Source organism: Natator depressus, chromosome 24, assembly GCF_965152275.1.
Source record: "Natator depressus isolate rNatDep1 chromosome 24, rNatDep2.hap1, whole genome shotgun sequence".
Taxonomy (NCBI): domain Eukaryota; kingdom Metazoa; phylum Chordata; order Testudines; family Cheloniidae; genus Natator; species Natator depressus.
The window spans coordinates 4,563,293-4,579,650 of NC_134257.1; the positions used below are offsets into that span (position 1 = coordinate 4,563,293).

A 16,358-nucleotide genomic window follows, 5' to 3' on the forward strand; every position below is an offset into this window, starting at 1 on the left:
CTGATTTTATAGGGACTGTCCCGATTTTGGGGGCTTTTTCTTATATAGGCAACTATTACCTCCCCCACCTCCTGTCCTGATTTTTTACACTTGCTATCTGGTCACCCTAGTCAGCGCTCAGATTTCAGAGTGGTAGCAGTGTTAGTCTGTATCAGCAAAAATAACGAGGAGTCCTTGTGGCACCTTAGAGACGAACAGATTTATTTGGGCGTAAGCTTTCGTGGGTTAGAACCCGCTTCAGCGCTGTGCTTCTGAGGAGAAGGCTTTGTCCTTATCCCTTAGGCTGTCGAAGGGAGTGCCGACTCTGGGATTGTAGCCTCTGGTGGAGCTGCGCAATTTAGAGTCAGATGCGCAATTTAAGCCGTGCAACGCACCCTGTATTGGGGTAGCTGACCTGGGTTTCCAGGGTCCGATCAGTTGTGCATAGGCCCTGAGTGAAGGTGCCGCGTACCCCGACAGAAGGAGATCTTCTGCCGACATAGGAATACCACCTCCCCGGACGACGTTAGCTCTGCTAACAGCAACATTTGCAGTGTAGACCAGGACCAATGGGAGACAGGGATTGTTTAGGGTGGCTTTAAGGAAGCCTCAACAGGCACAAAGAGAAATTTGGGCTGCAGATCAAGACATGTTTCCTGTTGCTCAGAGCAGAACAGTCTCCCTAAGGGAGGTATCCATCACATGGGGGCATTTTAGGTGGGACCAGACAAAGCACTTTGAGATTAGAATGGGGAAATGATCCTTACACATGGTCTGTGGTAGGGTGGGACCGGATGACCTCCTAGGTCCTTTCCCTCTTTAAGAAGCTCACAGAGGCCCTGATCTCCTCACTGAGAAACTCCCACTGATCCAAAATCTTGCGATACTCCCAGCAGAAAGCACGGGCTGACTCTGACGTGAACCAGTCTGGTCTCCCCAAGCCCTGCATCCGTTATCGGTCTGATTAAAGCAAATGCTGCCATGATTATAAATACTGTATGCACTGTGCATTCCCCCTTTTTAATCCCTAACCCAAGGTCAAAGGCAGAGACACTGTCTTTGTGGATGAGGACATTGATTTTAGTGGGAGTTAGGCACCAAAATCCGTTCGAGGATCTGGGCCTAAAATCACACATCAAGTCTGCAGCAAGGGATGAAACTCAGGACTCCTAAGTCCCAGCCTAGCAGCCTATAACCACAGGGCTGTTCTTCATTACTTCACGCAGCATCCTGTCCCCGGTATTGGTCACTAGAGGTGCTTCAGAGGAAGATGCAAAAGAACCCCTGCAGTAGCTAGATTCGGGATAGGCAGCCGGCCTAAGCCCTAGCAGAGATGCTCTTAAGCCTTGAGGAGGTTTTTACTTTATATCTATTGCAAACCTCTGTTTTTTTAGCATTTACTCTTCTATGTCTGGCTCTTCTTGTTATCCACATCAACCTCTCAAACCTCTTTGACTGCTTCTCAGTTCTCGGCCTCAATGACTTCCTGTGGAGAGGAGAGCCTCAATCTGGTTTGAAAGCCTGGTGTGTCAGTACCACGTAGGAAAGATGGTGCAGTGGTAAGGGCCCTCGCCTATCACTTGGGAGACCTGCATACAAGTCCCTGCTCTACCATGAGCTTCCACTGTGAGCTTGGGCAACTCACTTGGCCTCTCTAGAGCCCAGTTCCCTTTCTGTCTAAGGGATGAAATTTTCAAAGCCAAATAAAAGATCTGGATGCCCATTTGCCACTCAAATTAAAATCTTCACCTGCGTGTTCAGAATGCCATGAACACTCTAACTAACCCCTTGGAGGAATGTGATTTTAATTTATTTTATATAATATTGATGTTTATCTTTAAGCATTTTTTCAATTTTTAATTGATTTAAAGTTTCCCGGTGACTTAAGCCCCATAATTTTGTGCATTTCCCCCACAATTTTTATTGTTTTACATTTTCACAGTTGCAGGAAATTATGGGAAGGTCAGGCAATATAGGGGAGGGGGAGGGATCAGGCAAAGATTATGGCAGGAGATGTTCAGATTCAAAAAGTTAATGCTTTATAACCGGTATAACACAAATTGTCACCATCACATGCCAAAATATACAAAGGGCATATCCTTAAACCAAACTCTAAGAAGTTCTCGAGCTGCCGATTGCTTCCTTTGCCTAGCTGTAAATTTCAATTGTAATTGATGGAAATATTTTTCCATGGGTTTGCCTGTGCGTACGGTGCAATTGACACTTATCGACATTCACTAATAAAAATCGCATCCTTCCAAGTCCGTTAGTGAGATCACTGTAATTCTTCCCTGTTTGATAAACGGGGAAACTGAAGCACAGAATACTTCAACTAATGCAAGGCTACAGAGCATGGGAATAGCGGAGCTGAGAACGGGACTCAGATTTACTGGGGGGTGAGTGCTTGGATCATTAGCCCAGGCCGCCATCCCCCGAGGGTATTTCCCAGCCAATGCCATTCTCTATCCCCGGATAAGTCTGACTCTTAGCTCAGTCCTATCTAGCAGGAGGGGACCCACCACCAGAACTCATTCCTATTCCTTGGGAGACAGCAATCCCTTCCTGAGATGCATGTCTCCATCTCCTCCCCCTCATGGCTTCTCAGACAATCCTCCCAGTGTGAACGGAACGTGCGGTAGATCCTCTTGCTCTGAAAGAATCCCCCTTCTCCCTAGAGTCCACTACAGCACTCCATCCCCGGGGCCCACAAATCCAATGGCCAGCACTGAGCTCACACAAAGACAATTATTAGGGTTTTATTGAATGCCCCTCCTCACCCCCTACCCAGCACTTACCTTCTCTAGGGATCCTTTGAAAGGTCAAATGGCCACCACCACTCAGGTCTGTCCCGTCGGCTCTGTGGGATGGAACCCCGTTTGTAACAGTGTCCGAGAGGGCTCGCCGCGTCTGGGGGCGCTGCTGCACGTGGGTCTCCCAACATGACTGAGGTTCATGAGATGGAACCTTAAACACCGGTGCTGCTTCTTTACCCGCAGTGGAGCCCCCAACATGGGGGTGTCCGGTCACACTCGGCTCTCCAAGAGGACTGGGGCATTCGGTTCTTCATGCTGCCATAAGACTGGCTCGTTGCTCTGCATCTCTTGCGAGCCTTAGGCCTAGACAAAGCAGGCCTCCTCTGATTTAACATCTGACACAGAGCCAGAACTTTAGGGGGTATGCTCAGGTCTTGCAGTGGGGTTTGAATCCTGCCCTTTCCCAACACTTGAGAGGGAACTGCGGGTTGGCAGATCTGAGGCTTGGAGTCCACCTCGATTTACACTGCATTCTGGGCATTTCATCGCCAAAGATTCGGCATGAGCAGGAGAGAGGGCTGCCTGCTGTCTCCCTGGCAGCTGGCTCTGAGACCCCATTGCTGGCTCCTGGAGAAGTCTGGAACAGTTGCAGCCAAGCCCGATCTCTCGAGGTGCTGCTCAGATTTGCTCCCACGATTAATGTCACCTGGGATCCCAGGGCTCAGCTCCCAGCTTCACTCTTTGAATGTGCTTTCAGATGACTGCATCCCAAACCCTTGTATGAATGGAGGGACCTGCAGCGAAGAAGAATACCGCATCAGCTGTATATGTCTGCCAGGCTATGGAGGAGACATCTGTGAAACAGGTGAGTCCAGGCGGGCACCACAGACACAGCCTGAAAGGCTGTTGTATTTTGAGGAAACAGAACAAACTCACAGCCCGCTTAGGCTGCTAATTGTCCTATGTGCCACAGGCTATTTCAGGGCAGCAGCTGGGATAGAACCCAGATCCTCCAGCTCTAACAGCCACCTGAGCTCAAGTGGTGGAGGGGCCTATGACACACAGTTGAGCAGTTCTGATTCTGTCCAGGAGAGGGCAGTGGCACGCACACACCAGTTTAATAATAATAAGTCCCTGGTTTTCAAACCAACGATGAGACCTTGCTGGTTTTTAATTTCAATGGAGTTCAGTGGCAGAACTGGTGGACGCTAACTCTGCTGCAGTGCATAAAACATAGCCCTTGTATAGCCCCAGAGCTGCAGGGACCTCATGCTAGCAGAGAGAGAGGACCTCAGGTCTACCTGACCCCATCTGTCCATGGCCTCTCTGCTAAGAAAGCCAAGAAGGGGGCAAATTTAATGCCAGCCAAGAAGGTGCTTTTGTTATGTGGACATCTTTTCACCTGGATCACGACCCAACAATTCAATTCATGTAGGCCACCACCCGTCTTGTGGGGCTTCAGCTCAAAGATGCATGGCTCCATACGGCCCCCCCGAGCCCTCCTGCAGACTACAGGGCTTCACTGCTGAATAACACAGCTAGAGAATAATCAGGATAAAAAGTGTCCAGAGCTCATGCCTTGGGACAAATGACTAGCGCTATGGGAAGGATGGAAGTTCCATTTCGTGAAGGATTCCAAGATTTTGAAATATGGCTTTGTTCTGAATTGGAGCAAAACCTAAATGTTTCAAAATTCTCCACAATGAAAAAATCCAGAATAATTTTGTTTTGGGTCCATCGAAATGTTTTGCTTTGATTTTTATTTAATTTTGTATTTTTTATATGTATACACACACACACACATATACACAATATAGTATTATAATACTATTGCAATATATAATATAAAATAAAAAAAATTTAAAGGAAAAATTGAAACATTTTGTTCCACAAATATCGAAATGGGATGTTCTGACATTGTCAGAACTTTTTCTCTCTGGTTTTCTTCCTAAACGAAATTCCAGTGAAACAGACCCAGTGTTGCAAAGTGTTCGCCTTTCGACGGAACTGCATAGTTCAGTGACAGTCAAACTTCAGTGGTTCAGGAGCCAAGTTAGTGATCAGCATTACCCAAAAGAGCCCCAGTAGTGTGAATTCATTGTTTCTTTTACATATTTTATATATATAAAATATTCTCACAGCAAAATGACTGATCAAGTATTATTTTACCAACTACAATTGGTTAAAACAGTAAAAGCATCCTGATTGGTTAATAATTAAATCGCACAATGTTTTAATATCATGTGCTGCAATGAGCCACAGGAGACACATTGAAGAGCCACTTGCAGCTCACGAGCCTTAGTCCGAGTATCACTGGCATAGTCCAATGGAATGTGGATCCATCAGAGTTTCTCCAATGAACGCTATGTAGGACCCACATTTCTCAAAGAGACACAAAGACACACAACCAGAATCCTAGTGACAAACACTTAAACACCTAAAGTGGAGCAAGCCTGTTAAAAGAATGTTAAGGTGTCTATGAACTGGGGCAAAACGTATCCAGAAATAACACGATGGAATAAGCTATTTGAATAATTAAGGCTCACCAGACCAGTTAAAGGTTAAAGAAAATCCAATAAATAACCATGAAAGACCCAAGGCTGGAGGGAAGCAAGAAGGAAAGACAATGAACGGATAAGATCTATAATGCCTGTGTCTCCATTGCTTTCTACCTTGGGCGGTCATTTAAACCAGTGCAATCTGAGTGCAAAACATTGCTATTCTGATCTGGTGTAAATGACTGAACAAGGTGCAAAGCAATGGAGAATCAGGCCTATAAAATGCAATAGAAAAGTGGGCTGCTAGGAGAATGGTTCTGTTCAGAGACAACTCTGGAATTCATGCGCATTTATATTAACATCCCTTTACCCAGTTCTGGCAGAGAAGTACAGTCATGCTCACTTTAAATCCTCTTTACGCTGCCCCAGCAGGGTAAAGGACGCATAGTGCAACTGAGAGAACCAGGTCTTTGTACTCAAGGGGAGCTGTACAATAGCCACTGATGGAGATGCGTGATCCACCAGACCCCCCAGGGTGTATGTCTGGAGGATCCAGAGTCACACCAGGTGTGAATCTGACTCTAACCAAAATATAGGGCCAGATCCTCAGCTGTATAAACTGGCTCCATTGACTTCATCCAGTTTACATCAGCTGAGCATTTGGCCCATGGTTCATAATAATGCAAGGCCCTTATCAACCAAAACACGTTACGGGAAGCGGATTTTTGCAGAACGAGGTTCTCTCTTGATGTTTCTTTTGAAATGAGCATTCGACAGTTGCTGGGCATAGCTGATCCGTCTCTGTACGGACATGCTTGTTTCTCTTGCTTCTCCAGTCATCTTGTCACTTTCTCCTCTCATTGGCTCTCTTGTTTGTCCTCTTTCCTTCCCTCCAGATCTGGAGAAGTGCAGCCCAGGCTGGGACAGCTTCCAGGGTTCCTGCTATAAACATTTCGCCACCCGAAGGAGCTGGGAGGATGCAGAAACTCAGTGCCGGCGTTATGGTGGCCACCTGGCCAACATCATGACCCCCGAAGAGCAGAACTTCATCAACAGTAAGCGGCATTGCCTTCAAATATCGGGAGCAAGGCCTCCCTAGAATCATGAGCTGGGAGCTTCAGAATCATGAGTTAAAAAAAAATACATTTGAGCTCCTTTTTATTTGCCTTCAGGTTCCAGAGGCTAGGGAACATGCCTACACTGCATTGCAAACTGTTGTATCTAGTGTGACAAAGTTCCTCCTCTGCCTTGGTGGATCCTGTGCTTTCTGGCGGATTTGCTCACCTCAGAGGTTCACAGCAGCCCTCAGTTTGGCTGCTTTTGCTAGAGGCTCAAACCTGCCGTTCACTCAGCTAACCTCGTCACTGGCCACCATGGGGGAAAGGGAGAACAATCTCTGCAGTCTCTGTTATCCCACCTAGTGGGTTGGAGACTGAGCAGATCCCTCTCCAAATTAGACCTTCCCCTCTGATGTGACTCTCAGTCCAGCTCAACTCCTCCTGTGTCAAATAGTGGGTGGGGGGATGGGGGAACCCGGGCCCACCCTCTACTCCGGGTTCCAGCCAAGGGCCCTGTGGATAGCAGCTGTCTATAATGTCTCCTGTAAGAGCTGCGTGACAGCTACAACTCCCTGGGCCACTTCCCCATGGCCTTCCCCCAGCACCTTCTTTATCCTCACTGCAGGACCTTCTTCCTGATGCCTGATAACTCCTCAGTTCTCCAGCAGCACGTCCTCTTGCTCCCAGCTCCTTGCGCGCCTCTCTCTAAGTGAAGGGAGGTCTTTTTTTTTAAACCAGGTGCCCTGATTAGCCTGCTTGCCTTACTTGGTTCTACCAGGTTCCTGATTGTTCTGGAATAGTCCCTGTTATCTTACTCAGGAAAAAGGGACCTGCTTAATCTGGGGCTAATGTATCTACCTTCTAGCACTTTCCTGTAGCCATCTGGCCTGGCCCTGTCACACTAGCTATGTGCAGATAGCAACACACATTTGTGTTTGTAAGTTTGTTCCTAGGTAGTTTCTGTAGCCTTGGGTCCGGGAACTACAATTCCCAGGATGCACTGCAGAGAGTGTGAGGGCGTTGGGGAAAGAGAGAGAGAGGAAGAGAAGGAAAAATGAGAATATGAGCTGCGGGAAGAAGCGAGGGGAATAAACCTTACCTTTGCAGTTATCTAGCTTCCCGAGTCTTCCTCACAGCGGTTGAGGTACAAAACAAATTGGTGACGAGCACTAAAACCCCCCAGCGAAATCGAAATCTAACTGTTTTAGGGCTATCCAAGTGCCTCATAATCCTTGCTGCTGTTACCTGCTGTTGCTACTCCCAGGAAAACTCCACACTGGCTGAAAAGCCTGCTGCTGCCGGCAATTGCAGCTTGCTGAGAAGAGAAATTTGAAGGAGCACTATCTATTTTTCAACGTGCTCCTTTTCTCCAGGTGGCACGTCCCCCTGCAGTTCCGAGTACTCAGCTGCACCACGAACAGACTTTTACAGGGCTAGTCAGCAATTCTGTGACCAGAAAATCTTACCAGCTGATTGTTCTCCACCTTTCTTGCTGACTCCTCCAACTTGCTTCCACACTTATTACCATGACGCATGTCCTGCTTCCACTGTTCTTCATGCCTTCCCCCCAGGAGATCCGTCACTCCCATGGGAACAGTGGAGGTCTTACTTCAGCAACTATGTGCTTGCTGTAGAATCTTCTCCACACACTCCAGAAAAGCAGAAAGACTTAGTGCTTCATTGCCTTGGTCCCAAAGGGCAACGAATCTTCAAACATCTTCCTCCTTTTCCTGACATACTGCAAAATGTGACTCTCTCCGTCCCGGAGGATCATTTTAATCCTTTACTCAATGTTACTGCTGGATGCTTCATGTTCTGTTCCCGTGTATAGATGCCTCATGAGCCCATTGACTACTGCATGGCCGCCTTATGTGAGTTGAGTGCAACCTGTGAATTTGCCATTTTCACAGATGAGATGCTCAGGATCAAATCATCATGAAGACAGACAGTTCCAAGACTGTCTGAAACTATGCTAAGTAGACATCATTGAACCGGTTGACTCATCTGAATGGGTTTCTCCTATCATTCTTGCAAGGAAACCTAATGGTGCCATCTGCACGTGTGGACTTGAGAGCTCTAAATTCCAACAGAGTGGTGGATTGTCATCCTCTAACCAACATCAGTGAAAAGCTGCTCACCTTGAAGGAAGCAAGAATCTTTATGACCCTTGATTTATCCTCAGTGTACCACCAGATCCCCTCAGTGGAAGTATCCCACATGTACACAGCTTTCATCACTCCAGAAGGCTTGTTCCAATTCAAACGGATGCCATTTGGGTTAGCCTCTGCAGCATCTGTATTCCAGAGAATGATGCATGTGATCATTACGGGTGTCCTTTCAAGAGCACAGTGTGGTGTGCGGCAAAGATGATTCTGAACACGATGTCATCCTAACAAGGGTTCTAGAAAAACTCCAACAACATGGACTTACTAGCAGCGCACACACACAAAAAGGCAATTCTGTACTGACTCAGTGTCATGTCTAGGTCATATTAACTCTTGGAATGGCCTACAACCAAAACCAGACCTCGTGAAAGCCCTTTGCGAAGCACCAGAGTTGGACAATAAGGACAAACTTTGATCCTTCTTGGGGCTGTGCGAATACTATTCAACGTTTGTGCGGCAGTTTGCTCTGAAAGTAGTTCCTTTGTGTTGTCGCCTAAAAACGAATGTATGGCTTGAATGGGATGAAGCGCGCAAGAACAGCTTTAATGACACAAAACCCGCAATTGCCACCGGCCCGACTCTTTGCAGCTCAAACGCAAAAGAGCTAATGATTGTCACCACGGATGCTTGTGAGTGCGGTCGTGGTGCTGTCTTGACTTGGCTAAGAAATGGACAAGAAGTCATTATTGCATTCGGGTCCAGAGCCCTGAGTGCTCCAGAAAAAACAGATTGTGTCATTGAGAAAGAAAGTCTGGCATGTTTCTGGGCAGTAAGACACTTCAGAACCTACCTGTGGGTAGGAGATTTATCTTGAGATCTGACCACAAACCTCTTTCAATTCTATTCACCATGCCAGGCTCAGCTCGACCAATACTGGTCAATCATTTGAGCGCTGTGAAGGAGCAAGGGGAATAAAACTTACCTTTGCTGTTCTCTAGCTTACCAATCTTCCACTCAGGGGCTCAGATACAAAATAAACCAACGTCTGTGGGATCTGGGTTTGTACACTCGGTGTTTCCAAGAGTGTGCTTGAGCGTCCTCACTGCATTGTAAACCTGGGTGTACAATTGCTGGGCCTGGGTCTCACAGCTGGGCTAATGCGTCCACGCTGCACTACACTGACCTCCTGACTCAGACCTGTGGCTTGAGCTGCATCCACACTGACAGGGCTTGGCCCCAAGTCACAGCGGGACTCAGGCTCTGACCCAACCCCTAGCAGGATCCTAGGACTCGGGCCCCAAGTGCTCGCTGACCTGAGTCAACTGATTTGTGTGTGGACAGAAGAGGGTGGGGCGGGGCTGGGTCCAAACCTGAGTCAGAGCCCAGCCTTGGCGCGCAGCGTAGACAGACCCTACACATTTTTGAGCTTTTCTCTGCAACCACGACGGTTAGAAACTTACTTTTAGTTTTTCAGTGAAAGCTGAGGGCTTGTCTAGATGAACAAGTTAATTCAGGATAAAAATGGGGTATAAATCTACACCTCACTCGCCTGCTGCGCACATGTGCATCTGGATCCTGCGGCTGTGCACTGAAAATTCCCTAGCGCACTTTAATCTACTCCTGTTTCAAAGCAGGGAACTCCCTCTGTGGCCTGTGAACTTTTCTCCCCTCTCCCGGCAGCATTCCCTGCTGTTCCTTGCAGCCGGTGTGGAGCGCCGCTCCCTTGCCTTCCTCCCCTGATGCATTAGCTAAGCCATGGTGGTGGCAGCAACAACCTGCGGATTAGAGAGAGCTGCTGTGTGTGTGTGTGCACGCACGTATCACGTGTGCACACCTGTCTGAGGTGTGCACGAACGTTCACATGTGTGTGCGTGCATGTCTGTGAAGGAGGCTTACCTCACTGAAAGTGATGCGAGACACAGAGGTAAATGATCATGGAAAACTCAAGGATAGCTAGCTAGCTAGATAGGATGTATGGGGATAGATACTAAAGTTTAAAGAAAAACAAAGAGCACTCATGAAAAACCCATGGAGGGAAAGAAGGCCGTACAGTGGGACACAGGGAGAAAGGGACAGAGGATCAGAGAGAAAGCGGATGCCGTAGTGGGACAAAAAGCAGTCCAGGGCAGGAGGAAGGGAAGGTGTGAGACAGGGGAGGGGAAAGGGGGATTATGTGCCGAAGGTTGCCGCCCTAACCTGGCAGGGCTGTCACTTGCAGTGTGAGCAGTGGGCCTGCACAGAGGCGGCGGGGAGCGGCTGCAGCTTGGAGTGCGGGATCAGAGGATGGGGAAATGGGTGGACTCTGCTGCCCTCTCCTGGAAGGACCCAAGAAGGAGCCCCCTTTAAACGAAATACCTTGAGCTTGACTCTGGGCCGCCCCACACTCTGTGCATTTACCTCAGGGCACAGGGGTTACCAAACGCTACCAAATCACGACGACCGCCTCGGACCTTAGAGCCAGTCGCAGTTGCTTGGGAGTTTTCCTCTTTCGTCTAAATGCCACAGGAAGTCAGTCAGCCTCCCATACGTGTCCTTGAAAATCCCAGGCTGAAAATATAACCAGCCGTCTTGGCAGGGAAGTCAGTTCTCCTGCACCAGGGCACAGATGAGAGTCAGGTACCCTGTGTCCAGGTAATTCCCTCCTTACCCACTGGGGGATTCTTGCCCCTTCTGCTGACGTGAGACAGGATACTGACCCAGATGGGCCATGCTTCTGATCCAGTCTGGCGGTTCCTGTTGGTTTAATTCGCCCTGCACTAACCGCAAATCCCCTTTGGATTCCAGATCAGTACAAGGAATATCAGTGGATCGGCTTGAATGATCGAACCATCGAAGGAGATTTTCAGTGGTCCGATGGGAGCCCCGTGGTAAGTCACAGGGGGTCAGTGCTCTGCTCTTCAGTGCAAAGGCCCCTTTGAGTCACTGTGAGAGCTCAGTTAACCGGACACAGACTTACCAGGCACACAAACACTGGCTTAGCATGGCCATTTCAAATCATACACAGTAAAGGGCGAGGGGAAAACCCCTGTCAATGGCCTTTTGTTCTTCACAATCACTCGGAAAATATTCTACAGCTGTGGGTATGAATCAGACACTTGAATCATACTTTGCATCGATAGGCTGCTGGTTACGTGGTAGCACTACCCTGGAAGGCAGGCTGTAACCTTGTGCCAGACCACCTTGAGCTTGGACAAGCTACGCATGATTTGGCTGGGAGGCCTCTGATGAAAACCCAGGCACTGGTATCAGTGATTCAGTTATAGGCGTTTTTCTTCTCCGAGTCCGTGCTGGGCAGAGGCAGAGGGCACCAGGCTACTGCAGGGATCTTTGCAGGAAAGCCCCCGCCCCGTTGTTGTTCAGGGCCAGGGCCCAGGATATTAAAAGGCACTTAGGCGTTGCTGCATTCAGCATTGCAGCGCTTCACTGATTTAGGAACTGGCTCCTGATTTTCAAAAGTGATTTAGGCACTTCTGAGCCTTAATCCCCTTGACTGTCACAGAATCCAGGCCTGGACCTTCAGGTGCTCAGCACCCACACTTGGGATCAGATTCAACCTACGGCTCTGTGTGTGTGTGTGCTCTCAATGGGAGCTAAGACCGGCTGAAAGCCTGCTCCCAATTATGGGTGCTGAAACCTTGCAAGAATTCTTGGCCTTAAGCCCTCATGGTATTTTTTCCAAAGCAGAGGGAGAGGGGAGCTAATTCAGATTAAATTCCCTTTTGCTGCAACTCTTTCAATTCCCTGTGCAGTTTCGGGGGGAAGTAGTATTCTTCCCTTTCTGTTGCTGTGGGCAGTTAAACTTTCCACCCCAGAGGTGGCTGCATCTAAGGGGAGGGTGTAGAGACTTTCAGGGTTACTGTCTGACGTCCTGAAGGTTTTCCATGGTAACCTTGGGTCGGTCCTATTATCCCTTCCAGAGCAGGCCTGCAGGTTATCATCCTTTACAGTTGCTACTGATGCTACGACTATTTAAACCCAACCCAGTGAGTGAAATGGACCTTGGAACAGCTTCCCAAGTGGCACAGTGGATTCTCCATCACTTGGGGTCTTGAGTTATAGACTCGCTGCCTCTTGCTAAAAGACACCGTCTAGCTCAGTCACAAGTTATGCATCCAACACAAGATGAAATTCTGTGGCCTGTCCAACACAGGAGGTCAGACTTGATGATTCCAATGGCCACTTCTGGCCTTAAAAAAATAAATAAATCTATGAATCTCCCCAGGCCCGGTCTTGTCTCCTACATCTGATGGCATCCGGGTGACCCTTTTGTGTTGGAGCCCTAGCTTTTTCAGCAGTGTATTTCCTGCTGCAGAGTTCACTCACGCTCCTTTTCTTGGCAGCTCTATGAGAACTGGCACCACGGGCAGCCCGACAGCCATTTCCTGTCTGGAGAAGACTGTGTGGTCATAGTGTGGCATAACGGGGGGCAGTGGAGTGACGTGCCTTGCAACTACCACCTGTCCTACACCTGTAAAATGGGTCTAGGTAAGCCTCAGTTGTACCACATCTTCCACCGGTGCCGGCTTCTGCTCTGAGACCCAGGTGTTAGCACGGGGGCGGGTGGGGAGGACAGTTGGACATTCAACAGGTTTTTTCAATGGAAAACGGGCCCCGTGTCCAAAACAGACATTGAAATTGTCCATTTTTGAGGTTTTCATCCCCTAAACTGATGTTCTGTTGGTTTTTGGTAACTTAAAAACAAATACAAAACCACCAAACAGTTTGGCCAGTCGGGCAATAGATTTGATTTTACAGATCATTTTTGCTCACACGGCAGGAGCGTTCTGGTTTTCGGGTGCCGAACACTCAGCATTTTTCAAAAAGCGTTGGGTTGCTGAAAACGAACATTTGTCAGGTTTGGGTTTTTCGGGGGGGGGGGGGGGTGACCGCCAAATGGTGTTGAAACATTTTGACAAAAACAAAACGAAAAGTTTTCATGTAACTTTTGCACAAAGCATCCCCAACTGCCTGTGCTAGCCACGCCTGCGGCACTATACAAAAGCAACACTACCCAGCTTCTAATTGGGGTGCCTGATTCTCTGTTGCGTTGCATCTGCTGTAGGAATTTCCATCCGTGCAACGTGTTACCCGTCAGCCTGGGAGCATTTTACACCCATTTTGCACTGGGGTCGGTAACGGCGCAAGGTGCAGGGGAGCAGAGAATCAAGCCAGTCTCTTTGGGGTGGGGACTGGTTTTGGTTTTTTGGTTCGGTGTTTGTACAGCCAGGGGGCCCCGGGCCATGACTGGAGCTGCCAGGCTCTACTGCAACGTAAGAAGAAAGCAGGAGACACATTTTCCCATGGATACCACCAAGAGAACTGGGTGGAAATGATGCAAACCCTAAATCGGATTGAAAAATAGAAGGGGATAAGAAAAAAATGCCAAACATTTAGACTAAAATTCTGAGCCCCCCCCCCCACTTTTTTTTTGGTGGAAATGAGAAATGTTGGTGAAAAGTTTCAGTGAAATTTTGAAAGTTTCCTCCCCCGACCTCTAATGTCTCTGGGTTCTCTGAGGCAATGGAGCGGGGAATCGTCTTGCAGAAGGGCTACTTAGCGGGGAAGGGAGAGGGGTCATCTTGCTAGGGTGTACTTGTGGGGGTTACATCATGTCTACCCCGGCCAAGACAGTGTCACATCCTGCATGACCTTTAACCCTTTGTCTCCCTTTCCCTTGTCCCCCCAGTGTCTTGTACCTCCCCGCCCGAGATAACAAACGCCCACCGGTTTGGCAAACCAAAGCAGCGCTATGAGATCAACTCCATTGTACTGTACCAATGCCTGGACGGCTTCACCCAGCGCCACTCACCCGTGGTTCGGTGCCAGGAGGACGGCCGGTGGGAGTGGCCACAGCTCAGCTGCGTTCCGAGTGAGTGCTTGGCAAACGCAAGGCTGAGTCCCTAGCCACCTCGTGCCTTTGATTTCAATGAAATGATGCTGACTCAGACCAGCAGGGGATCTGGCCCCTCAACTCCAAAGGATCTGTGCCACTTTACACAAGTTGAGGGTCTGGTTCCTAGTATCTCAGCTGGCTAAAGAGCAGCCGAGGTGACAGTTCTGCATAGGCTGGAACACGGGCTCCTTTCACCAGTGCTGGCGGAGGGCGGGTTTTTGCATTGCTCATGCCCTCCAAAGGTCAGGTGATTTCAATGGGTGTGCAAACAATACAGGTTCGGGCCAGCTGTTTCCAGATGGGCACGGTGAGACTCTAAGAAGGGTCATTAGATGCCATGTTCTACAGCGTGACGTCATTGCCTGCAGGATCAGGAAGGGATTTGCCTCCCATGTGTCACTTAAAGTCAATTAGATGCACTGTGGAAGCTTTCCAACAGCTGATGAAAGAGCAGCTATTGTCCTGGGCTGAGGCTGGACACAGAACGGGATGGACCAATGCTCTGATCTGCACTGGGAGGAGGTGGGACGCTGAGCTTGCGTGGTCTGCTACAGGATGGCCGTCGGTGGCGTATTGGGCTAAACAGATCAGTTGTCTGATTCCCTATGGCAATGGGTGAGCTAACCCAAACCAAGCAAATATGCCGTGTCCTGAGTCCCGGGTGTATATTTTGCTGAATGGGGAGCAGGAAGTGACGTATACGTGGGAGGGCTACTGCAAAGCCTTGGGGCTGCATTGGGTGATCTGTTTGAGCATAACTGGAAACTTGCAAGAGCCGGAGTAAAACGTGTATAGCAAATAATTGATCCCATCCGTGTGTCGTCGAAAATCCTAGCACATGACAGACAGCTCGAGGAAATGCACGTGTGAGCTTGATGTGGGATAATGCTGGACAAGCAACTAATGAACTCCCAGTGCGATGGGTTGGCTAAAAGGGCAACGCAATCCTTGGATGTGTAAAGGGGACGAGTGAGTAGGAGTTGGGGGAGTGATTTCACCTGTGTATACAGCATTGGTGAGACCAATCCTGGGATACTGCGCCCAGTTCTGTATCCATGATTTAAAAAAAAAAAGTTGAAAAATTGGAAAGGATGCAGAGAAGTGCCACAACATTCATTTGAGGGCTGGAAAAGACATCTTATGGTGGGAGATTTAAAGAGCTCAATCTGTTTAATTGGCCAAAAAGAGCAAGGGGTGACTAGATTCCAATGCCTAAATACCTTGTAAAAACAGCAGATACGGAAAGGGTTTTTAATCTGGTGCAGAAAGGCAGGACAAGAACCAATGGCTGGAAATTGAAGCCAGAAAAATTCAAATTAGAAATAAGGCACATATTTTTAACAGTGAGGGTGGCCGACCACTGGAATAAACCACCAAGGGAAGCGGTGGACTCTCTAGCCCAGTGGGTCTCAACCTATTTACCATTGTGGCCGCATCCAATACTATCTGTATGGCCCTGAGGATGTCACCTGGGCTGCAGCTGTGTGCCGATTGGGCTGCAAGCGGCCTGCGGGCCGCAGGTTGAGAACCGCTTCTCCAGCTCGTGATGTCTTCACATCCAGACTGGTTGCCTTTCTGAAAGATGCTTGAGTCAAACCCAAGTTATTGGGTTCAATACGGGAGTAACTGGGTGAAATTCTCTGGGCTGTGTTATACAGGAGGGGAGAATGGGTGATCTAATGGTTCCTTTTGGCTTTATAATCTATGAATCCAAACGTGCTGGCATCTGACTGATGCTTTTGCTCCTTGTATATTTCTCTCTGAAAAGTTGGACCAAACCCTTGATGGCTGAGGATGGACCCAAGATGGAAGACATCCCTTCCCAGGGCACTGGGGCCGGTTCTGAATGGAAAGGGAGCTGGGAATATTTTTTTGTAAAACAGTCTGAAAACCAGCAGGAAAAGCAACGATGCCTTTCTCCCCGTCATATTTTTTATGTATGTATAAAGAAATTCTAATGACTAAATATTCCCTTTTAAAAAAACAAAACAAAATCGAGAGCAACATAAAATGTAACTTTTCACTTTGTGTCAGGAGTATTTTGTTATTGAAATTGAAACAGAATTGAAATC

The 16,358-nt window shown here is 48.3% G+C and overlaps 1 protein-coding gene across 2 annotated transcripts in view; it reads left to right on the plus strand.

Moving 5' to 3' along the window:
• BCAN (brevican) overlaps positions 1–16,286 on the plus strand; it is a 51,021-nt gene extending 34,735 nt beyond the window's left edge. For both annotated transcript variants that reach the window (XM_074938174.1, XM_074938175.1), the window contains 6 exons: positions 3,490–3,597; positions 6,127–6,285; positions 11,178–11,260; positions 12,734–12,878; positions 14,080–14,262; positions 16,055–16,286. In XM_074938174.1, the coding sequence (XP_074794275.1) occupies positions 3,490–3,597; positions 6,127–6,285; positions 11,178–11,260; positions 12,734–12,878; positions 14,080–14,262; positions 16,055–16,071 (695 nt within the window). In that variant the 3' untranslated portion in view covers positions 16,072–16,286. The remainder of the gene's footprint in view (positions 1–3,489; positions 3,598–6,126; positions 6,286–11,177; positions 11,261–12,733; positions 12,879–14,079; positions 14,263–16,054) is intronic.
• The last annotated feature ends 72 nt before the right edge of the window (positions 16,287–16,358 follow it).